Source organism: Neodiprion pinetum, chromosome 3 (assembly GCF_021155775.2).
Source record: "Neodiprion pinetum isolate iyNeoPine1 chromosome 3, iyNeoPine1.2, whole genome shotgun sequence".
Classification (NCBI taxonomy): domain Eukaryota; kingdom Metazoa; phylum Arthropoda; class Insecta; order Hymenoptera; family Diprionidae; genus Neodiprion; species Neodiprion pinetum.
This window is the reverse complement of record NC_060234.1, coordinates 39994425-40020804: the sequence shown is the minus strand read 5'-3', so window position 1 is coordinate 40020804 and position 26380 is coordinate 39994425. Positions and strand designations below refer to the sequence as shown.

Below are 26380 nucleotides of genomic sequence, written 5' to 3'. Positions count from 1 at the left end.
CAGAATATTTTTGAGCGCTGTTCGATCGTATTTCTTTTTACAAAAAAGCACGATTTTCAATTTCTCTTAGGTCGCCTTACCAGTATTCGAAGCTGTATTCATTAACCCCTGAATTTTCGCACACTGACAGTAGCCTAATGTCAAGTTTAGCTCGCTGCCTATGGAACAGTCTCGTCACTTATCTCTCTTTGGCTGATCCTCGTCGTTTGGACGCTATAATTACTTTTGGCATGCATGAAACTACGTAATTGTTTTAGCAAATGGAACTGCGTACGACACGACAGTACAATTATGAGACCTGCGTGCTTATATATTCTGAAATTTTGCTAGTCTTCGCATATTGGAGAGGTAAGATGAAAATGTGAAATAATACGTATAAATTAAAATCGACCTGTTATTTTTTGCGCATAATCGGATTCCTCGAGAGCTCGAGATATCCGAAAGAGAAAACGTGAATCTTATCTTCTTAATACACAGCAGAAAATGGGATTTTGAAATGGTAATATGAATTTCCGAGTGGATATCGCGCAACGTAAATTGTATTTGATAATGTTAAGATTGAATACATAAAGCAGAAAAGTAACTTTTCTCTTGATCCTATAGCGTAGCTTATATTCGCTACATACTTACTCTACAGTTCGAGGTGAAAAACAGAGTAAAATTTGTGTGGATTACAATAAAGCGGGAAAATAATCGAGGTGGATAAAATCTCGACGCTGTACATAAATGAGAATCATTTCGTACAGACGATCGCCCATGCGGATTTTAGTTTCTACAATTTGCTTGGCAAATGAGAATCCAGAAGCTAACGTGGGCGAATGGCTTTCCTAGATTAATAGTAAACCTGACGAGCTGCAGGGTTGGACCGCTCGGATCCATTCGGACGAGGCTCTGTAGCACCGAAAGGGATTAAACAGGCTTCAAACAATTCCATCAGCCGGTTACGGACTCGAAAGTGATACGATTTTGATGGTATTAAAGAAGAACAAACGGCCGGGTTTCGAGCAGGTCCCGGCGATAAGCTCGCCCATATTTCTGTGTACCCCCGAGAAATTTGAACAAAACTCATAACGACGCAAAATTTTTCGTTCCTTTTGTTTCTGCGAAATATAATTGTCTTCGACGTTGGTGGCGAAGAACGGTGAAGCTTTCAGTGGCGGGCGATTAGACCTGTAACTAAATTTGTGATTGTTGATTTCTCAAAATTAATTACTCGACACTGCGGAAATAGCGAAAGTAAATGAACACTTGGAGCCGACGAGAACAGCTCCAACGAATAATCCTACGTGTAGGACTTTGCATGACGTTAAGTGTATGGAAGTGTTCATTAGTGGAGTCTTTACCCCTTTACCAGGGTTTCCCTGAAGCGACATTGCCATTTTCGAGAGAAACGAACCCTGGCATGGTCTGGGAAGGATCTGATCCTAATGACGTCACGTCGGCTCAAACTGCCGAGTAAATATCCTGGCAGCTGAAGCATATCGCCTCAAGTATGCACAGTAGAGATTTGGTGGATAACCAAAAAAAATTAAATTTTTTTTTCAGTGTCGCTTTATCTTAAAACTGTTGTTCACGATGAAAAATGAATCCTCTGCAAATTTGAGCTTGTTTGGATAAGATTTAGAGAACCCGCTTTCGAGTTTTTATTTCACATCGAAATAACACGTAAAAAAAAGGCCTAACTTAACTCACCGTCGATTTCGCGTGAAAATACAAACGAAAATGAAAAATATCAAAGAAACTTTTTTGGTAGGCAATAATATTAAGGGCAAAAAAATTCCCCGGATATTTTAGTCAATTTTGCATATTTTCAGAAATATTTTGACATAAAAGAGAAAAAATTGAAAAATCAAAAATAATCCTACTAAATACAGAGAAAATAAAAGGTTTTAATATTTTTCATTTTCATCTATATTTTCACGCGAAATCGACAGCGAGTCAAGTTAAGCATTTTTTGACGCGTTGTTTCAATGGAAAAACGAAAACTCGAAAGCGGGGCCTCTGAATCTTTTTCATTGTAAACAACAGTTTCAAGAGGAAAAAATTTTTTCATGCAACGTAGTCCTGCTGATCTATTTTGCCTACATCGTATGTAGCATCAGAATTGCGTCACGCGAGTGGACACTAAAACGGATGGGCTGGTAGATTCTCTTCGATGATAAACGTGTTAGTCATCTGCCTATTCCACTCGATGTACGTCGTCGAAGGCCTAATTCCTGCCAATTTAACCCGGTAATCCTGTCACTTTTTTCATGTGCAAAGGACGGCCGAGTCATGTCGTCGCATAATTCGCCTACGGGGAAGGCGGCGAAGCGTCAACTCTAACAATAATTGTAAGCGACGGAGGACCTTTCCACCTTAATGAATAAACCTACGGAGACTCGTTACTTTCGTGTCTTCGCCTGCACGTATAATATCGATTTTATTGCCTTGATGCGAAAATCCCCTCCGAGCTCTGCTCTAATCGCTCGGAGTAAAGCTCTCCCCGAAAACACCGACGGTTGAAAACCATTTGTTTTCCCATTTAAACCCGGATCATTTATACCCTCAATGAGCGAAAGGCGCGGCTTAATCTTCCTACTGCGATTAAACGTTTGTATATTTCAGAAGCGTATGAGGAATGTGTCAGGCCTTTAGCGGTTAATTTTATTCTCCTCCCAGCGTCTTGTCATAAGGCAATAGAGAAAAAAATATGGCCTGCAGAGTTTCGAATTGAAAAAAATACAATCGATTCTTCAGTGATCGCTGTTACAGCCGTAATCGACTTTGATAATTGAAAATTTTGTCTCGAAATTTTGACTTTTGAAAAACTTCAAGCCCAGAGCGAAAACCGTCGTACATTTATTCTGGAAGACGTTAAATTGAAGAAGTTAAAAGGGAAAAAATTATCGCCGGCAAAGGGTTGATCTAAAATTTTGTAGGTCATGTTCATTTCCAACGCTCTGTAACAAACCAAGAGAGGAATAAAATTGAAAATGGCGATGACAGCAAGGTCAGGTCAAAATAGCTTGGAATACTCCGTTTATACAAAGAGCCGTATCTTTGATGCCAGCGCGACTTGTCGGTAAATTTCTGGGTAATACAGCTTATAGCCCCGCAGGTTATATCCTTTTGACGAAACTTTTGAGCGTTAAGTGTTAAACTTTTTAATCACCCCAAGATAAATTAATTGTCTATCTTTAATTAGTGGCTGTCGCAGGCCCAGCTGGGCTGCGCGGAATAATGCGACAGCCTATTGTTAGTCCAAAAATTAAGAGAAAGGCTAATTTATGCAATGTTCATTACACGATGTCTCCTTTACTTTGAAGCTATAATAAGATTAACATCGAAGTAGTTGAATAAGATTATTTCACCGGAGCTTTTCAAGTCACCGGGGTAAAATGAGAACGGAGAAAGTAGTTTCGGAGAACAGAAAATACGAATCTATTTGTAATCTTATCACTGTTAAAGTTCGTAAGCAACTACTCGTCTGGAATATAGAAGCGTTTCCGGTGGCTGGCGAAATCTCTTTCTTGACTTTGGTCTCACGCAATTGGCTACAACTTTTGCTGAAATTTTTTTTACTAAAATGCGTTCTTTAAGATTGCTGAAGAAATTTATTTCTTAACTGCCGACTTTGATTAAAGCCTCAAAAAACAACTGATCTGCGTTTCTATAATCATTCGTCATGCTGTCTCAAAATTTTACTCTCTTCTCTACTCTATCCACTTCATTCCACGGTCGCAGATCATTAATATTGTTCCGAATGTCGCCTGTCAGTTTAAGTACACCCTCTGCTATCGCAGCTGTCTAGTGCTTGACAGGTTCATCGGTACGATACAAACGTTTACTAATAAAGATTGACTCTTTGAAACTTTAAATGAATGTTAACGAACCTCCAGAAACGGTTTTCTGTTTCTTTCGTCTGGATCGATATCAGCTATAGCAATCTCCCTTACACACTGCAGCTAATGCGGGCATCATTAATAACCCTTTCTTTGTTACAACAACAATTTTATATTTCTCTCTCTCTCTCTCTCTCTCTCTCTCTCTCCCTCTTTATCAATCATTATTATTAACAAGACAAAGTATTTATTTCTACAGTATTTTTTTGCTACTAAAATTATTAGTCGTGTGAAATATCAGTTTAGAAATTATCTTGAATTAAGGGTAAACACCGTCATTCTTCGGTGTGTATGTGTTTAATACCTACCTGCATGTTTCTGACAACGAATTAGCGTAACTCGTTTCTCAGAGCAATGCACACGCCGTGGATAATTAGAATCCTGTTTGCGGGCGAAAAAACACAGAAACATTTTACCCCCGGAGAGCTGTTTTATGGACGGTACATAACACGTAACTTTATTTCACGTCAAAGACCGAGTTATACGCTCACTCGTCTACTACTCTGCTATTTCGCCTTGCAGGAATTTCCCAACAATTTTCCTCGCCGTTCTTTTCCTCGTTCTTTATGCTCCACTTGGGCTGTTCGCACTTAGAAATGGAACTAGTATTTCTCTCTTGAACGTGTAAGTGCAGAAGTTGACGAATTTTCGAAGAAGCTACGTGACTACGTTCCGTCTCTCCGTTAACATCGATGGAACGAATACATAAACAAATCCAGAGTGTTTTATCCTCCAATTCTGATTCCTGAAGACGCTCAGCTGCCGCGAAAAAGTGGCAACTTCACTTGAATGGCGAGGAATTCTTAGCGAGAAACTAATCTTTACTTTGATAATGTATAGCCAGTTGCTGGAATCTAAAAGCCTCTGCATCAGCTGGTAGTGTAACAACGACCGGCTTAAAACAAACCTTCTGCAATTTTGTTGAAAGAGAAAAAGAGAGAGAGAGAGGGAGGGAGGGAGAGTCCGTGTATTTAAAAGCCGAAAAGGAGCAAAAAATATGCCACTTTTCCAACGCTGCTTTCTTTTACCGTTTTTCTTCACAATTTCACGAACGGATTAAGGATGTTTCGAAATACCGCATTACAATTCTAAATCAGATGTAACATTAAAGAATGTCTTATGTATAAGATTCAAAAGCTTTTACAGGCTGCGAAATCTTTTTCCTCAATCACTGGAGATTATGTGACTGTTCAATCGCGATCATTTTTCAGTATAATCAAGATTATTCAGTATCACTTTTGCGTGATACTTTAGTACCTTGTGAATGCGTTGTGCGTGTGTATGTTTTGAAATTTCTTTGGATTTGAAACTCTTTTAAACAGCATACATCCTATTCCAAAGAACATTCTCAGAAAGCTTGCAGAAAATTTCACATTTTCATTACGCAAATTTGATCAAAACTCATAATTTCTCCACAAGAATTCATACTGTAATTTGAATCCTGACGGAATAAGCGGGAGTTAATTAAAATGTTAACTAACAAGACTAATGTAAGGAACGCGTGCGAAATTTCACAGCTATAAAGTTCGGTTTAACTATCGATAGTTTCAGCAAAACAGCAGTATCTTTGTTTCATTACCGCCCAAACATGATCTAACATCTAAGCAAAACACTCGAATATCGGCTGACCATATACGGACCAACACTACTGCGGCCAGACTGCATGTGGAACAGACACTTTATGCTCACGCAACATTTCAACCACCTTACCCTCCATTTGCTAGGACGATTAATGACCCTGTCCCGGTCCCAACTTTCAGACCAGTTCGACGTTAGTTAGTTTCTTCAACTAGCCTGCGCCTGACACTTGAGTTTTGCGTCTCAGTAATGCCTATTCCCTGCCCCCTCGTTTTAACCTTCGTGTCACTCAACGGGTTTTCTAATGTTGTTTTCTGGGTGTGACAAGTCTTGCATAAATACATTAAATGTGGATAAAGAAATAAAAAAAAAAAAAAAACACCGTGTTATAACAGAAGGATAATCAGTGACTCGGTGAAAAATGTTTCGTCATTTTTCTTTCACAGTTACAGAAGCCAAGGGTGACGCTTTTAAGACTGTCGCGTGAAAGCATCGGCAATTACGCGTCTTCAAATGGCTGCTAAGAACCTGACGGAACAGTTAAGTGGAGCGCTAAATGTCCGGCAAACATTTACGTTGGCTCTCTTTCTCCTTAGTTTATAAGTATGAAGTTGCACCCTTTCGGCGAACTTTTCAGCGAAACATCAAACTTTCAAACTCTACCGCGGTCTAATCGAAAAGAATTCCCGCACGAGTTTCTGGCAAGAAATCGTCAAAAAAATGCAGTTTTCCGTCTGTTTTCGACGCTGTTCAATGTTTGATACATTAAGTAAAATATTCTCTGATAACAGATGCGGAATAAGAAACCTTACAGATCATAATTTTTCTAACATTATAGAATTTTGGAAATAGTCTACAGTTAATTTACGACCTTTATGTTCCAAGTAATAGCTAATAAAGGCATATCCATTTTTCAGAATTGCATTATGAAAATAATTTCAAACAGGTTCTTTTTCAATGTCATCTGATTATACACAGACGGAGAAATCAACATCTTTTAAAATTATCTCAAGTCTGAGACAAGCAGCATTATAGCTAGAAGACTGAACTAATTGTCTCATCTTTTTGTTATTTTCACTCTGATTGCGTTATGCTTGGATTAACTACTTGGAGCTAACAATAAATCTTGTAAGCCCCTTTTGCATTTTAACTGTGAATGACGATTAAAACAAAGAAAATTTAGTCCTTCTCAATTCATGACCGAACATGGAGTGCTCTTTTTCGAAAAAAATCTACTAACAATTCAGCGAGAAAAACTAGAAGGCTGACAAGTTTAGCGACAAGCGCCAATTGAAATATCGTTTTTAAGTGATCCAACTTTAGATCAATGTTGTCTTCAACTGGAAAATTGTTCAAGGAAATGTCCCCTTCGGATTTTTCGTAAGTCGAAGCACTTGCCCAATGATTCAGAAGGCCAGATTCCACGACGCCAGTGATGATCCGGTTGCAAATTGACAATATATTGCTCGCATTAGCGGCAACTATCGCGATCGGTTGTAAAGTAAGTACTTCTGGTAATGCGGCGATGTTCTCCAAATTTCCGTAGGTGATAAACTGGACTTTCTGGTTGAAATATTTGTTTTTGTTAGTCGTATTGCAGATGCCATGCTGCTTGATAGATCCTTAAATATATTATTGAACATATATTCTACACTTTGAAAGAAGTATTTCTAAAGTGCTGATGCGTCGCCATGAAATTTGTCATAAAACAATTACACCGAAGCACTTCACAAGTCTTGTCAAGTATTCTACAGCATATAAAACAGTCTGGATCTTGAAACGGTCAAGGTAAAAGTCGTTGCTGTAGCGAACACGTCGCGTCGTCTTGTTTATGGCAGACAGGCAGAATGTTTTCGATTGAACGTTACGTAACTATGTAAAATTCCGGAACAATCCATAACTATACGTCTGCAACATCTGCGTCGCTTTTATTTATTCAACAGTATGTACTGTGCTTTGTCCTTGCAATATTCATGAATGTTTATCCACCGAGGGACAGGTTAGCTATAAACGAGCAGAATTTACAATTCAAAAGTATTTGGGGCTAAATTTGTTTTTGGCAACGAATCGCGGTCCGATTTGATCTGCCTGATTTTTAAGTAACCGTGAAAGTTGACGTCTCAAAAATCCCGGCTGAAGTATTAAAACTGCGTTAACGAGAAATACGTTCAGTAAATAATTAATCTATCAAAAGTGCTCCGTCTTTGGGACGAATTCACTGCCACAACTCACATCTACGTACGTAGCCAAGCCTCCGTCCCCGGTCTTCAATCTCTGAATGTTTCTCTTGAACTCGCTCAAGTTCATAACCTAAAATCAGCGCGTTCGACGCGATGAAATTCATTAGAGAGCGGCTTCAACGGTGTAAGGTAAAAACAATTTCATACTACCTGGTACTCTCTGTAGATTCTTGGATATACATCCATGAATAATTTTCGCGATGTGACACTGCCGCCGAAGGGAATTTTCGACTCATCCAGTTCAGCAAGGGAATTGATTTCCGTCTGGTCACCGGCCTTGGTGAAGATCATCATCAACTTGGCCAAGTATGCTTGAGTGATCAAGTACCCAAATATCAGCAATGACAGGAAATATAACCGTTTCGACAAACCTTGCGGCGATCTGGTAACGCTAGTGCCCAGACAAAGTGACAGGACGTAGAGCAACGGAATAGCCTTGAACGTTGACAAAAAGCTCCTCAATATCACGATGACGAGTGCGACCACAGCTATGCCGATCCAAACCTGTAAAGGAAACGTGCCATTCGCGTGAAGAGCTCAAAATCGGAAAGGTAGTGTCTTAGGTACATGTAACAAAGCCAGTGTAAAAATCGTGGTTCATATTCTCCACGTAAATGCATTCGCACCGTCGTTTCAAGCGGCATTAAATTATTCAGCGGTGACATGATGGCCCCGGTTAACCGCTTTGACACCAGCACTGATCCTTCGACAAAACCGTAGCTCTTTGTGTAGGAGCATTCGTCGTCGTCGAACATCACCAACTGGCCCCAACCTATGTCCGCTCGGTAATTACTGACGAAATTCCTGATCTCTGTGGACCCCAAAGGAGTATTAGGGTTTGACTTGGTGAAATTAGATGGGTAGGCAATCAATCGATGCTTACCGGACGGCGCAATTTCGAGGAAAGACGCAGTGGCGTTTAGATGTTCGACGATGAAGTTGACCATGTTGGACTCTATTCCCTTCGACTTGATCTCACCGTTCTCCGTGAAGAATTGGGTCATGGGTGGCCAGGTGAAGGTGGCCAGTCTTATTGGACACAGGTTGTAGTTGACGGTGGTTGGAAATACGGCCGACACGCTTTCCTCGCTGGAGCATTTTCCAAAATCCAGTATTTGGGGCCTGCCGCAGTTCGCGTAGGCGGTTTTTGTGTACCCGTATATACGCGGGTCAGGATCAACGGACTTAACGGCGATGGCGACGGAGTATCGGTGGTTCTCGTCGAGGTACTGTACGAGCTTTTCGAGGTAACTGTTCGCCGACGAACCGGCGGTACCGGCGACGAAAGAAACGACGAGGAAACGGGTACGCGGTGGAAAGGTCTCGATGAAGCGAAGCGTCTTCAGGTCCCGATGCATATCTCCTTCGAGTAAAACGACCGCCTGCTTCGTCCGGGAAAACGAAGGCACCTTATCTGATTTAGATGTATTCACGATCAACCGAACCTCGCTCTTTATGCCTCTAACGTAGTCGCCCTTTGATCCTGGGCTCAGAATAGTCACTTGACGCTCCGAATCGAAGTGCCGTTTCACTAGTCGATTTACGCAGGATAAAATGCACCCCTCGTCTGGGGGCTTTGAGTAAAAAGACAACATCTGCTCGCTACTCCTTATCGCGAATATCGCCACCAACGTTAAAGCCAGAGTCGAACGCATTTTTACCTTTGAAAGTTCACGATCTTTCACCGAGTCTTGACTGCTGCCTCGAGCCGCGAGTGCCGTACGAAAGCACACTCACCGAGCTTTCGCCAACTCTTATAGGGACGTGGGTATCATGGGTTTCGAAACACCGCGGAATCGCACCGGGACACGAGCCCGTGAATTTTGTAGTGTTTCCGGGGAAAATTTGCAAGCGGAATATCAAATGAGTACGCAAACAGGTGCAGTTGCCCGAGTAAACATCCGATATTGATACCAGCTACCTCAACTCCATTTTATTACCAGTTCCTACAAAGTCTCTATGCCTTGCACTCGCTTAAAAATGGAAATAGAACTACGTACATCTGCCGATTTTTACACCCGTTACTAAGTAATTCGAAACAATGATTCAATCAGATGGTCAATACTCAAATGGGCCAACGCTGAGTCAAAATTTCCATGGAATTGATACTTAATTAGAGGTTGGTATCAGTTGAAATGTGTTTCCGTAAATTTTCAGCCCTGATTCTGGTCGAATTTTTACACCAACCTTCTTTATCTCTCTTTCTTTTTCTGCCTCGTTTCAACCCTCGACCGTTTACCGCAGTGAATGAGGAGTAACTGATCTGTGGCCACTGATCAGCACCACCTCCTGTTCATCAGGAGGGGAAAAAAGGTGCGCGAGCCTAAGAATTCAGGTTACACGCGCGGTCTTACTGTTGACCAACGTACACTCGCCTCTAGAGCGACATGCGCGTAAGTAAACATGTGTGTGTACACATACACAACTGTATTTTTACACTGGTCGTTTCGCGCGACACGCGAAAATCATGGATAACTTCAATGGATAAGATACTATTTCACAAAGTACACACATATTCAATTAGTTGATATTACGTGAGAACCAATGTGTAATGAATTTTGTTTATTGATTATAAGTCAAATATAAAAGAAAGGGAAATAAATAGACAATTGCGAGAAATAGTTGTTGACGATCAAAGAGAAAATTATGCATTTATTTGGGTCATTTTGGTTTAATAAGTCAATTATAATTTAATAGTACATAATTCCAAATTTATAGTCCCTGCACGTCGCAACCCAACAAACTTGGTTTGATAGTTTAAAAAATATAAGTGGACGGCACAGGTGCATAAGTTAAAAGATATAAGAGACAATAGTCGAGTAAGAATAAAACAAAATAGTAACAATAACTTAAAAGCGGACGGTAAAAGGGTATATAGATAAAATCGAGCGGAACAACTATTCGGAGAATTTGAAGGGAGAGTGTTTGATGTGTCGTGTTTATAATTTTAGAATGGTGTGACTTTCTTTATTGTTTCATTTCGTCGTTATTTATTTAATTTGTTACCTGATCAGGATTCGGGTTAATTTCACACACTTTATTATTTACTGACACCTCCATACACAACTCTCTCCTTCTAAAGTCGTAGGCCTACTAATTTGCTGATCCGCTGATCCGCTGATCCGTCCGAACTTCGGTTGTTACTATCGTCTATCCAAATATACATCGTCACAAATGAAAGCGCTTTTTGACTTTTTTTGAGAAGCAGTCGTCGTTAAGCGACGCGACGACGTCTTGTGCCCCATAGATCCGAGTGTAAACACACGATGAATGCGCTTGACGTTTCGGTTACTTTAAATAAACTATGTGAAATGTGGTATGCGATCGTTGATTTTAGTTAACGAAGTAAACGAACATGCAATTAACTGAGTCTAGTGATATAAAGGTGAAAGTGAAAAGTACGAACGACGTACACTTCATAAGTCGTAATGACCGGTATAATTTTAAGGGCAATTTTATCTTGTCAAATTGTATCAAACAAATGTACAAAACGAAATAGTTTTTTTCAAACATGTACAGCTCGGCCCGATGTCACGGTGCATGATAGACATGTAGAATAGAAAATTAAGTTCACCGGATAAACCGAGTGTCGTCAAAATTCTGCAAACTGAGGATATATCTGCAACCATCTGTGATAATGATGAATTTACGTTCAACAACACTTTCAGACCGCTGAAGTAGGCCACAAAATCAAGAATGTGTTCGTATATCACCTCTCAATCAGAGTATTCGACGATACGTTTTATACAATTTAAAAAAAAAAAAATTTTTTAACTGTAGAAAAAGGATGTATACATGTTCGTGTAACTTTCGATTCGTACGAGATTGAAATCGTTGAACAACAAGCATTGAAATCTGATTCGGAGTAATAGAATTTCCTCTGAGAATCACCGCACTCTTTCATTGATATAAAATAAAATACTGAGCGTGAAAAATCACGTCAACATTCCGTACCTCATTACTGATATCGAGAATATCAGTCAGCTGTACACGTGAAATATCTAATCGATGAGTATTTACGATTTTGTTTACTAATCGAGGTAGCCAGATACGCAAGATTTTCCCTTTTGAAGGTTTTCCTTTCTCCTTTGGTACGATATTGCGAAAATAAATAACATTTAAGAAAGTAAAGAGACGAAATGACAGAAATGCTTTTCATGTGGTTGAAATTTTTTTTATTTATTCTCAAACTGCTTGCGGTTACAAAAAACCCATAGAACTTGTGGCGATTCAGAAGTTGGATACTTTTCAAAGGGTAGAAAGAAAAAGTACGATCGAGTGACGAAGTGACGGAGATGAACTCCGACGATCGTCTTGTTAAGAACATTTTTGGGTGAACGCTATTGAATGCAGGAAAACTTTCCAACTTGTTACGAAATAAGATGTAGTCCAATTGAAAATAAAAAAAAAAAAAACTCGTACAACTCGGTCACCTAAATAACCTTTCCCTCTGACATATATTCAGCCGCGAAATAATACCGGAATTACATTTTAGACAGCGATTGGTTCGAAGAACGGGAGGGGGGCGATCAATTTATTTATGATAACCTATCCCGGTGTCAGACGGAGGATCTGAAGTGAGACGAGCCGGGAGTTACATGAGAAACTTTTGAATCCAGGTACACCGAATCCATAGGATGACGATGTCGATGTCATGAAAATTTATGAGGCAATGCGAACGCTATCTTTCACCTCGTACGACAGAATCAAGAAACGATGATAGTAGATCGAGATCTTGTCTTCGCGGTAGCCAAAAATGATCAAGGGTCGGTGAAGGTAAAAAATTTTGGCAAAAGTTACTCTTGCAAAGAAAATTCCCCCCGTAATATCGTATTTCGTTCTCTTGCCGATTGTATCTCCATCTAATACACCGCCTAGCCCTCGAAATTGCTCCGAAGCTGTAGGGTAGTCAGGCTTGTAGCTTTTCAGGGGAAAACTGAAATGTGCAATTACAGTTCATTGGTGACTAAAAATAAGTGATACCACAGGAAAATCGTTGAAGAACAGTTTACGAGTGTTTAAATACGAAATCAGCGGAGTAGCCATTAGCTGTCGATATAACAATTTTGTTAATGTAAACAGGTTCGTACGCAATATTTAAATCTGGATTTCGTCTCTGTGTTATAGGAATTGTTCAAAAAATACAGAGCTCAATTAGCAGACCAGAAGGAAAAAGTTTTTTACGCACCCTGATTCGTCCCTGGGAACTTCGTAACGATACGATCATTCTTCTCGCGTCGAAAATCAGACCCAGCAAACGGCAAGCTTCTGCTAATGATTTCGCTATCCTGAATTTCAATTCAGGGGTAAAACTCGGCGGCAATTTGCGTCTGACATACGAGATGAAACCGATAATGGGACGAAGTTGTAACAAAAGAGGAAATCCGCCGCTGAAATTCCATGCCCTACGAATGCTATTATAATGAAAATTAGATCGCGATTCTGCCAACGGTTTTACAGGATATCATTTTCCTTTAGACCGCAATTATTGACTTTTACAGAGGAACAAGAGTAACAAACCGAGTAAGATCTCTGTGCTGTCGGGATGTCGGACGATATAAGGTTTCAGAAAACATTGGCATGACATATTTTTCACAACTTTACTATTGCTGGAGTACACGATTTGAATGCTGAAGCGAAAATGCCTTCACACATATAAATTAAGCATCTCCCATTACTCGGGTATTATTTTAAATCAATTGGTACGTTACACAAACATATAATCAAGCCAAAATTATGTATACGAAGCTTCTCTTTCAAAGCCGAAAAAAATCTAACGTAAGCTGGGAATCTTTATAAATTGATACAAAGCACCTCGAATGATCCTCCTAATCCTTTTTCAAACTGATAAGTCTAAAATTGTATAATACAGTACGAGGTAAAATTACGCGGGAATCATTGCAAAGCGTGGAAAAGTGCCCACTTGATTATTTGCTGTAATAATTAATACTATAATCTCGTACTCCGGACTCAATCATAGTGTCTATGTGCACGAGGTATGTTAAGGACGTGTCTTTGAGTCAATGGCCAAAAAGGACGAGGTCTATACTCTCCGTCTCTTGCCGTCAACTTTCTTTTGACAAATACTACCGCAAGTTCGAGTAACAATACAGCAGTACCCGTAACCAACCCTATGGCAAGCAGAATAAATGTACCGTACAATTCATCGTAATTAATCTTGGCGGCCTGACCACGAGTCGAGTTAGGATTGTACATTTTTGCAGATTTTTTCAACGAATAATACAAATTTTCATACTGGTTGATGATTCCATTTCCCATAATTTCCATAATAACTCTATTCAGGCTGTAAACAAGAGCACTTGAATTTGGTGTGACTGCTACCACGGGGTACCAGCTTATCCTCTCTTTTATGGATTCGACATTCTTCCACTGAGCAATGGTCTTCTCTGTGTTCTGAGGAAACGAAAAATTCTTGAATGTCATGCGAGGGAGGGAAATTGTTGCAGTGTCAGGGTTAGCTCGACTCACCTCAACGTAGAATGCTGAGCTAGAATTGCCGGATAGTAACTCGTAAAGTTCGTTATAGTACGTTGGGAAATCCAGTTCCTTGAACAAAGGGAAGTGTTTTTTTTTTTTTATGATGACGTTCACACCTTCGACAACGTTTTGTGTCTTCGTTTTGTTCGTCGTCAAGAAAATACGAACCTCAAAGTTATTGTAAATGAGTGGATATTCATCCTTGAATCTAAACTTGTACGAAGGTGACCCCACGATTTGGATTTCCGACTTTTCTAGGTCATCCAGTGTCCTGATTTTGAGTCGTCGAGGAACTGCGAACACTTCCGTTAAATTGGTTAGATAAAATTGCATCAGGTTGAATCCAAAGAACAGCAGTGATATGAAGAATATTCGATTGGCGAATCTTCGCGGTTGAAGTGGTACGCTTATCCCCATAAGTATGCCGAATAGTTTCAATACTGGAATTCTTTGCAAAGGAGGAAAAAGTCGACTTGATATCAGGGTCAAGACAGCCACCACTCCGAGACCCACCCAGACCTGAATATTGAAAATTACATCAAGGGGTACACACATGGTATACGTATAGTTGCTGTCCGAATAAAGATACATTTTCAAATTAATCTCATCAATACATTCCTTTTCTAATGATTAAACATATCTTCCTACCTGGGGTTCGAATGGCGTTAAGAGATTTTCGAGTAATCGCTTGTCGGCCAACACCGAATGAGGTGCAATGACAGTTCCTTCGACGAACATGTACGACAACGAATACTGAATGCCTTCATAGAGACGGTAGTCCAGAAGTCCATAACCCAGATCTGCTTGTTCGCTAGCAACAAGTGATTTGATTTCTTTGTTTCAGCCAGGCAATGCAGGGGATAGTAAAACACTGTTAGTAGCTATGAACTATTTAACACTTTTACGATACACGTACCATTGGAGATAAAGAGAAAATAAAAGAACTGCAAAGCTTAGCAACCTTAAAAGGAAATTACACCATTTCCTGTGACCCACATTCCAAGCTAGAAAAGTTAGTCAATTGGCAAGTACAATGTAATCTTTTTTCTATCGAAACTACGATTATTTATACTTTAATGTGTCATTTTTGAATGCTAATTTATTACGACTTTTTTTCATGAATTGAACTCGCCCTGAGTTAATATTTACTACTGATAGTATTTGCTTACTTCACTTTTTGTAGGAAAGTCCACTTTCCTGTCCCTCTTTATTTGAGTAGGAAATAAATATCAATTTCATTACAATAAGTTTTTCCATTAACAATTGTAGAATCTCTATTTCTTACATAGTAAACAAACATGTCTCTAAGACAAAGCCGTTTATAATTAACTGAATACACTAAAATTCTCTGCTTCTGCTTTCAAAGTTTTTTCGCGTTAATACAATTGTTTTTCTTTTTCTCATTTCAAAACGAGAAGATAGTCGATTATTCAATTAAACGATATTCAAATAATTCCAACCACTTGCATGTAGTTACACGCTCTGATTACACCTGATATTTTTTTGGGTCAGATAATCTAAAAAGAGAAAATTCCGGGTTGCCAGGATTGACAGAGGTGTCATGAATACCTAAATCTGCAGTGCCAATGACCGTGGCCGAAATGTGAATGATTGGAAAAACTTGCAAGCAGGAAACATTGCCCATATATAATTACTAGAAGACAATACTGAGAAAATGTATGCGTATACCTTGGGGAGATTGAACCATGGTTAATACAGGAGTTGCGTTCAAATCTTGAAGGAACGCGTTAATGATTTGTCCTTCGATTCCACATAGCCTTTTCGAATCACCAGGTCTGCAACTTACCGAATGCGGTGGACAGTGCCAACTGACCAATCGTGCGGGACATTTGTGAAAATTCAACTTCGGCCGAAACGTTTTCCGTGTAATCGACTTGTCCGAGCACCTGGTGAGCTTCAGAAGCTGAGCCTCGCCGCATCTTCCCTCAGCGTTCTTCGTGTATTCGTAAAGATAAATCGACCCGTCTTGGTTCATGGCGATGTAATACAACCGTACATTAATCTTGATATCGGTAATTATCTTCACGTAAATTTCTGAGCTGCAAACCACGTCGGAGACGCAAACAACGAGAACCGATCTTATGAAATCGGTGCCTCGAAGACGCTTCAAATTTTTCAAATCCTGGTCTGCATTTCCCTCGAGAAATATAACCACCGTTCCTGGTACTAAGCCGGCTACCGTGTCCAAAGCGTTCCATTTGTTCGTCAGAAAGTGAGGAACTTCTACTACAGCATTATAAATGTTGTTTGGTGGTACTGAGACGAAAAGTATGTTGCAATTGAGTTCGTAGTACGTTTGTAGTGCCGTGTTTAAGCACGAGATATCGTCCGATGATACTGTTTCCACTTCGTGAGCCTCTAATCTTTGATGAGATTTTCCGATGAAGCACAAGCCGATGAAAACTATCACCGAATGCATCTTGGGCAAAGCGACGTTGAGCCTTGCACCTTGTTGAGAAGACTGAACTTTGTTTGCAAGTAACACAGGTGCTCGATATGTGTACGGAATTTATATTCAGTGGTTTTATGTCGCTGCTGCCCAGTTAATTTTCGTGGAAAGAACGAAGGGCGCAGGCATATTTTTACGACGTAGTAAATTGCGGCAAGCCGATGTAAACAAAGTGGTTAATGTTAATCAGTAGACAACAGCAGTGAAAACTAGTTGCCCTATGCCAAGACGTAAAACATGGGTAGAATATCCATAGTGCAGTAGATTATTTGACGAATCGCTCCAGTCTTTGACTCGGCCTGAATTGTTTACTAATTGATAGTGCTGACATTATAAGTTCTCAATGAGTAACGATCATTTGTTAGTTTATCAACCATGGACTGTAATATATTTGAAAAGTGAAATTGCGATCACGTGGACATGAAACACCTCGTAATTAATGTGCATGGTATACAGAAGTCAGTCCCAGATTCGTTCAATCGAATGATTAGTACAATTCTCTTTTTCATCACTTCGCCTGCATGTCGATGAACCGCAATGGAAGTTAAGCAGAGTATCTATAACGAAAGGGATTCCGCGGCCAAACAGGACGTATAGTACCTTTGCCCGCATTGTTAGATGTTAACTTCCGTTTTACAAATTCCGTTACGAACTCGACTAAGAGTACGCTAGTACTTATACTCAATCCAACCAGAAGCAAGAGAAATATTAAGTATAAATCGTCCAGCCTCATCCTAGTCGCTTTGTGATCGGTAGTTGCCTTGGTCCCGAAAAACATTGGAGGTGGCCCGGTGTTTATCTGAAAAGTTTCACACGCTTTCGTATATCCACTTTCTACTAGCGTTGTGAGAACTCTGCCACTGGGTCTCAGAAGAGCACTTGAATTCGCTGCCACCAGACCGATGGGGTACCAGCTGAGCTTTTCTTCTACGGGTTCGACGTTCTTCCACTTGGAAAGGGTCCCTCGTGTGTTCTGAAAAATATTATAATCATCAAAAGTGTGATCCTATCATTTGAGTAGATTCTAATACTCGGACTTTACATACCTTGGAGTAGAATACCGAGGTAGAATGGCCCGCCAGTAACTTGTTAAGCTCGTCATAATACATCGGAAACTCTATCAGCTTGAAATGAAGCGAATCTTTCAATGCATTATCACAAGATGCGCGGAATCGTGTCAACGTTTTCGAAAAATAAAGTATAATAGTTCGTGAATGAGGAAAAGATGATGCAAGAAAAGAAGAGCGATCTCTGACCTGAAAGTCCCTGAAGATACGTGGGTAATCGTTCCTGAACCTCTCCTTGGCCATAAGAGGCCCAACGACTCGGATATCCGTCTTTTCCAAGTCATTCAACGTCCTGATTCTCTGTTCCCGAGGAGCCGAAAGAACTTTTGTCAAATCGGCCGAATAGAATTGCATGAGGTAGAAGCCGAATAACGCCAACCACAAGAAGTAAATTCGGGTAGCAGTACCGTGAGGCTCCATTGCTGCGGTGGTTCCAAGGAACATTCCCAACAGCTTAAGCAACGGAACTCGACGAAAATGTGGAACGAATTTCCTTAATATATAAGTAGAAGCTGCGACAACACCGATGCCGATCCAAACCTTGGAATAATTGATAAAGAATGAAAAACTTTTCAAAATGCAATGGTATCTGCACTACTTACGCGAAATTCGAACGGCAGCAAAACGTTTAGAAGCGACCGTTTGGAAGCCCATATTGAATGAGGTCCGATTACAGTCGCCTCAACGAATATATACGGTGTGGAATAAGAAACGCCGTCAAAAGAACGGACATCCAGCAATCCATAACCCAGATCTGCTTGTCGATTTGCAACCAGCGATTTGACCTCTGCGTTAAAGCCGGCGTGAGAAATAGTTTGTTAATCTGTGTTAATAGTGCCATCGATACACCATTGGAAAGAGAATCAGTTTTTGGTAGCTTGAGGACAATTACATTCACTTTTCCCTATGCGTCCATCATCTTTATTCCAATGTGCACAGCAGATGAGACAAAAGTAACAAGTCCTATCAGCTCCCAGTTTATCCTTATGCAAGACAAATTCGGAGCAGAAAGTTGTGCCTTACGAGCCCTTTCTGCCGGTATTGAACGTACCTGAAGGATTCTTGACCATAGTTAAAACGGGAGTTGCGTTGAAAGCTTTGACCACTTCCTCGACTATTTGCCCTTCGATTCCACATAACGTGTTCGGGACGCCAGGCCCGCAATCTAGCGTATGCGGAGGACAGGGCCAGGTGACTATTCTGATTGGGCATCTGTGGAAATTTATCGGTGACCGGAAAGCTTTATCGTCATTCAATTTCTCAGAGCATTTGGTTCGTCTCAGTAGCTGCGCTCCGCTGCAATTTCCCTCGGCTACAGCCGAATATTGGTATATATTAATTGATCCGTCCCGATCCATTGCGATGTAATGCAATTGGGTGCTGTCCACGACGTCGACAATTGTCGTCAAGTAGATTTCCGAGCCGCAAACCGAGTCGGAGACGCAGACCATAAGAATTTGCGGTATCATACGGATGCCTTGTAGTCGATTCAAGTTCTTCAAATCAATGTTTGCATTTCCCTCTAGAAATATTATCGATGATCCCAAATTTGCGTAATCTGAACTCGACAATTTGTCCCAGTCGTTTGTACGAAAATGAGGTATTTTTATTATGACATTCTCAAGATAATCTGGCGGTCCCGAAACGAACAGAATGTTACGTTGTTCCCTGTAGAGCGTTTTCAATGCGGCATTCAAGCACAACATTTCATTCGGCACCTGTATCTGAACTTTATAATCCTCCACTTCGGAACGCGATTCTCTGATCGAGCATATCAACGAAACGGAAATTATTAGCAGTAGCATTTTCACGAAGAGACGTCAAATCGTCTGCTGTGTTTGAACGACTAAACTCAATTTGCAAGTGTCATAGATCCCCGATCGATGCTAAATAGACAACAAATTTGAAACGACCAGCTACCTTTATCTATTTGCTGCCGGGTAAATTTTCTCAGAAGAAACGAGAAATCGTTACATTGATGTCATGTCCCTGGGTTGAAGTTCTCACGCATAAAGTTAGTCCCTTTCAACAAAGTCGAATCAATATATCAATTATGCAAATATGCATTTCTATATCTGAAAATATTAATACACGTATAATTGTGTATGGCTTCTAAATCGAACGATTAATCAGAATATCTTATGACTTTCGGAGTTATGATACATGTAAGTCTGAACCGCTACACATCCGGTATACTGTACTAAATAAAGGACACATATATTTATTTCCGAAAGTAATCCACGCTGAAGGCATGAGAGTTCGCCCGTGAGTGTTCACCATTGGTCAATCGCAAAGCTAATTTGATCGAAAACAGACTTTTATGATCCGGTACCATTTCGTCCAACCTTAATAACTGAATTATTCGTTCATAATCTGGAGTGAATTGCATGCCAGCGCATTGACACAGGTCTGCACCTAGATAATATCGTAAGCCAGGTCATGCCACCAACATGAAAACACTCCAACGTTATTGGCATTTTAATGGACGGCCTGAAGGATAAACAGACGTGAAAGATCCACAGGAATCTTATCACAGTAATGTATCACTGGTACTAAAATATACACAGTCTGTAGGGCTTTCTCATAACGCAATGTGTACCTTACCCTTAACTTTGATATTCTGCTCATAAATTTTCAACAACTGAAAGTACACGGCTCGAGAAAAGCTGCGACGAAACGCGTGCTTCCTCCTTTTGGTCTTACAGTGTTGTAAGTAACTTATAAACAAACTTTCTGTCGACGAATGAAAAAATATAGTAATCAAATGAATCACTCGGAGGGTCAGAGAACCACTAAAAATTTAAGTGTCCATTCCAACAGCTTGGCGCGTGACTCACCCTGCAAGAGGCTCGAATCGGGACTTATTTCAAGCTTAAACCTTACCACCGGCGAAGTTGCGATATAGATTGTTTCGTCGCCTCTTCAGTCTTCAAGCTCAACATACCATTCAGTTCATAGCGTCACAAATTCAAATGGAGTTCAATTATATGTACGCAATACCTGTATACGAATGGATGTCCGGAAATACGTAACCCACATCTGCTTGTTAAATAACAACAAGTAATCGCATTTCTTTGTTTCAGTCAAGGTCAATGCAAGGGTGAGAAAATATAGTCAGTAACGAAGAGCAATTCACAACTTTTGAATATTTATGCGATAAAAGGAAAAACCAACAAAGAAAGAGCTGCAGAGCTTGACCAACTTGAGGAAAATATCAAAATTTTCTACGATCCATAATCGGTACTAGGAAAGTCGGTCAAGTACAGTGGATACAATATTTTTTCGCAATTTTACACGTGCAGTGCAAATTTATTACGACTTTCTTTATCATGAATTACAACTCACAATCAATTATTCTTTATGACGAATGGATTTCGTCTCGCTCACTTTATGCGATAAATCCTGGTTTGCTTTCTCTCACTTTCAGCGATAAGTATTCAATGACTAAATTATGGTAGGTGTACTTGCTTGCTGTAGCTTTCGTCTCGTCCCCGTCAAACTTTGCCGAAGAATGGATCGAGTAGCTCGAAGGTGTGGTGAGACGGGAAACGGTCGAAAATTGCATAACCAACCCCATTACTTATCTGTATTCTAGTTCTACTTTTATCTTTATTTATTTAATTTGTTTATTTTTATTTATTGTATTATTTTCATTGTTACTATCCACTAGGATTTACAGCTCCCTTTTTTTTAAGTTATCAAACTATTTCTGGCTTCAGCTTGACGGGACTTAGTACTAGAGCCTAATAAAACTCTATCTACCTGTCTATAACGGTCACAAAATGGATGCCGCGGTCGAAAAGGACGAATTACGCTGCCATGCTCTTTGGATGCTAATTTCCGTTTTACAAATGCCGTTACGAACTCGATTAAGAGTACGCTAGTACTTATACTCAATCCAACTAGAAGCAGAAGAAATATTAAGTATAAATCATCCAGCCTCATCCTGGTCGCTTTGTGATCGATTTTCGCTTTGACCCCGAAGAACGTTGGAGGTGGCCCGGTGTTTATCTGGAAAGTTTCACACGCTTTCGTATATCCACTTTCTACTAACGTTGAGAGAACTCTGCTACTAGGTCTCAGAAGAGCACTAGAATTCGCTGCCACCAGACCGATGGGGTACCAGCTGATCTTGTCTTCTACGGGTTCGGTGTTCTTCCATTTGGAAAGGGTTCTTCCTGTGTTCTGAAAAAATATTATATTCGTCGAAAATGTGATCCTATCGTTTGGGCACGTTCTATTACCAGGACTTTACCCACCTTGACGTAGAATACCGAGGTAGAATGGCCCTCCAGTAGTTTGTAGAGCTCGTCATAATACGTCGGGAACTCTATCAGCTTGAAAGGAAGCAAATCTGTCAATGCATTATCACAAGATGCGCGGAATCGTGTCAATGTCTTAAAAAGATGAAGTATAATAGTTCGTGAATGAGGAAAAGACGATACAGGAGGAGAAAAGCGATCTCTAACCTGGAAATCTCTGAAAATACGTGGATAATCATCCCTGAACTTCTGCTTGGCTGCAAGAGGTCCAACGACTCGGATATCCGTCTTTTCCAAGTCATCCAGCGTCCTGATTCTCTGTTCCCGAGGAGCCGAAAGAACTTTTGTCAATTCGGCCGAATAGAATTGCATGAGGTAGAAGCCGAATAACGCCAACCACAAGAAGTAAATTCGGGTAGCAGTACCGTGAGGCTCCATTGCTGCGGTGGTTCCAAGGAACATTCCCAACAGCTTAAGCAACGGAACTCGACGAAAATGTGGAACGAATTTCCTTAATATATAAGTAGAAGCTGCGACAACACCGATGCCGATCCAAACCTTGGAATAATTGATAAAGAATGAAAAACTTTTCAAAATGCAATGGTATCTGCACTACTTACGCGAAATTCGAACGGCAGCAAAACGTTTACAAGCGACCGTTTGGAAGCCCATATTGAATGAGGTCCGATTACAGTCGCCTCAACGAATATATACGGTGTGGAATAAGAAACGCCGTCAAAAGAACGGACATCCAGCAATCCATAACCCAGATCTGCTTGTCGATTTGCAACGAGCGATTTGACCTCTGCGTTAAAGCCGGCGTGAGAAATAGTTTGTTAATCTGTGTTAATAGTGCCGTCGATACACCATTGGAAAGAGAATCAGTTCTTGGTAGGTTGAGGACAATTACATTCACTTTTCCCTATGCGTCTATCATCTTTATTCCAATGTGCACAGCAGATGAGACAAAAGTAAAAAGTCCTATCAGCTCCCAGTTTATCCTTATGCAAGACAAATTCGGAGCAGAAAGTTGTGCCTTACGAGCCCTTTCTGCCGGTATTGAACGTACCTGAAGGATTCTTGACCATAGTTAAAACGGGAGTTGCGTTGAAAGCTTTGACCACTTCCTCGACTATTTGCCCTTCGATTCCACATAACGTGTTCGGGACGCCAGGCCCGCAATCTAGCGTATGCGGAGGACAGGGCCAGGTGACTATTCTGATTGGGCATCTGTGGAAATTTATCGGTGACCGGAAAGCTTTATCGTCATTCAATTTCTCAGAGCATTTGGTTCGTCTCAGTAGCTGCGCTCCGCTGCAATTTCTCTCGGCTACAGCCGAATATTGGTATATATTAATTGATCCGTCCCTATCCATTGCAATGTAATGCAACTGGGTGCTGTCCACGACGTCGACAATTGTCGTCAAGTAGATTTCCGAGCCGCAAACCGCGTCGGAGACGCAGACCATAAGAATTTGCGGTATCATACGGATGCCTTGTAGTCGATTCAAGTTCTTCAAATCAATGTTCGCATTTCCCTCTAGAAATATTATCGACGATCCCAAATTTGCGTAATCTGAACTCGACAATTTGTCCCAGTCGTTTGTACGAAAATGAGGTATTTTTATTATGACATTCTCAAGATAATCTGGCGGTCCCGAAACGAACAGAATGTTACGTTGCTCCCTGTAGAGCGTTTTTAGCGCGGTATTTAAGCAGAACATTACATTTGGCACCTGTACCTCTACTTTATAATCCTCCACTCTGGAATGCGATTCTCTGATCGCGCACATCAATGAAACAGAAATTATTATCAGCAGCATTTTTACGGAGAGATGCCAAACCGTCTGCTGCGTTCGAATGACTAAACTCAGTTTTCAAGTGACACAAATCCCCGATCGATTCTAAATAGACAACAAATTTGAAGCCACCAACTACCGTTATCTATTTACTGCAGGGTAAATTTTCTCGGAAAAAACGAGAAATTGTCACGTTGCTGTCACGTTTCAGGCTCGAAATTCCCACTCCTCGTAAAGTTACTTTTTTTCAACAAAGTTCTATCGATATATAAATTATGTAAATATGTATTTCCATGCCAGAAAATATTGATACACGTATAATTGTGCACAGGTCGTAAATCAAACGATCAGTCAGAACATTCTATTACTCTCGGAGTTACGATACCTACAAATTAGAACGGCTACTTATCCGATACTGCAGAACAGAAAGTATAAATACACTAATTTCTGCAAGTAATCGAAGCTAAGCTTCCGCGAGTTATCTCACGAGTACTTCGCCATCTGTCAGTCGCAAAGCCAGTGGAACCGAAAACGGTCCTTCGAGAAGCACAACCGTTCCTTTGAATCTAAATACGTAATTCAATCATTCCTCAATAATCTAGAGTGACTGCTTTCCAGCACGCTGAAGTAGAATAGGACGTAGATAATGTTGTGAGCCAGGTCATCCTACTGAAGGACATGTTTTTACGATGGAGAAAATTGCACGAACCGAGGGTGCAGGCGAGTTCTAGTATGAGCAGTGGTCGAGTGGTGATAGTGAATTTGAATCGATCGACGGGAAACCGATGAAGACTTATCGACATTTTTGCTGTATGCCCGTAAAGAAAAACGGAGGTGAAAAATTCACGTTAATCTTATCGCAGTAACGCTTTGCTACTACCAAAATACACGCAGGCCTGTTGTGCCTGCTTCCAATACAATGTGCTTAACGTTTTTTTGCGTCGCAACGCTGCTTATAAATTTTCAACAACTCAAAGTACACGACGCCCAAAAACTGACGACGAGGCATGCGCCTGCTCTTCTAATCGGATTACAATGCCTCAGTCGACTTGTCAACCGGCTTCCCTTCGATAAATGAAAAAACAGAGGAATCGAACGAATCACTCGGAGAGTCAGGCAACCGTTCAGCGGTTCGAGTGGCCATCTCGAGACAGCTTGGCACGTAACTCACCATAAAGAGGCTCGGATAGGGATGTAATTCAAACTGCGTGAAAGATTGTCTCGTCGCCTTTTCCATGCTCAGTCCAAGCTCAACATCCCTCTCACTTTACAGCTTTATAGATTCAGAACCATTCATATGGTTGGAAAAATAGCCAACTTTGTCAAGTTGGAATCAATCAAAAACTAAATCACCTGAACTGGAAGTAAGCGCAAGTGAAGATCGAAGATATTGGAAAGCACCGAAGCAGCTGGTGACTCAAGTTTATACCCATTAACACTGATCTGCGAGAAAAAAAACTTTCTTCTCTCCATAAAATTATGTGTAATTATAAAATATTTGATGATTTTGAATCGAAATATACTAATAAAAAATATTTACAACGTATACTTTTCATGTAAACGTTATTTTTGCTTATAAATTATAATTAAACAGACAAGCTAAAAAAAAGAGTTTTCAAGTCAACAAGTTTAAACATTAAACTCGTGAGAAAATCTATCCACTAGTATAATTCTACTTATTTTGTAGTTTTCTTTCTATTGATATCATCAATTGGAGTTTCACAGCGAATCGACCAACAAAAACCCGCAAGCATTCCTTCTGACTATTTTCCGTTGCATCATCTTTCTATGTGCAATATGATCCGGGTTTGCAATGGAAAAAAAGGAAAGCAGATATGGATCCGGAAAATGAAATCCTTCATGTCCGTAATATGTTTGTTTGAAGGAGGATTTCGTGGCAGGCCTGTGTAATCAGCTGAACTTAAACAAGTGCACACGAAAATTAAATGCAAGATTACAAGACTACGTCACGAATGGTTTTCCGGTTAGTAACCAGTCAGCAACAATCAGCAGTCTTCAACTTGGCGCCGGGGTTCGGATCCCGAATCGTAACTCTGACATCGAGGTAGCCAACGTCTCGTCCCGTCTATTAGGGTGATTTGGATCTGGCCGGAAATTTATTCAGCACCAGCGCGAATCAGATATTAATATTTCACGGTATTCCCGCGCCATTCGGACGATCTCCGTATAACCTGCATGAATTTCAAACTGGAGAGGCACACGATGAGCGGGCATTTCGCGACTTAATTGCGTTGGGCCGATCCGTCACGCATCACACCGAAACAAAGGCCGACGCCTTTGACGCCTACGTTGCAGCCTGACGTATTAATTAGAATCCCCGTTGATTGAATTCTAACTCAACCCTCGTCCCGGCTTTCGGAACTTCGGAGAGCATGGTTTTTGAGCTCCGTCCACGAGTGGCCTTGGTTTCAATGTTCACCCCTGGAGGAATTTCGTACTAAAATTATAATTTATCGTCTCGTTTTGAGTGACATTTATCATCTTCCGGTCTAGTCAAACTCACGCCGATACGCGTGCAACGCCCGCTGATTTTTGACCACTCGTTAAACATTTAGTTCAGA

At 40.5% G+C, this 26380-nt stretch overlaps 2 protein-coding genes across 6 annotated transcripts in view; one reads left to right on the top strand and one right to left on the bottom strand.

Moving 5' to 3' along the window:
* GABA-B-R3 (gamma-aminobutyric acid type B receptor subunit 3) overlaps positions 1-26380 on the top strand; it is a 103204-nt gene that overhangs the window by 31603 nt on the left and 45221 nt on the right. The gene's annotated exons all lie outside the window — the stretch shown is intronic.
* Positions 6609-9357, bottom strand: LOC138190721 (uncharacterized). The gene is made up of 6 exons (XM_069134848.1): positions 8586-9357; positions 8329-8513; positions 7853-8206; positions 7695-7772; positions 6703-7025; positions 6609-6612 (listed from the first exon to the last, which is right to left on the bottom strand). Exons 1-6 carry the CDS (start codon positions 9355-9357, stop codon positions 6609-6611), a joined length of 1716 nt encoding a protein of 571 aa, XP_068990949.1.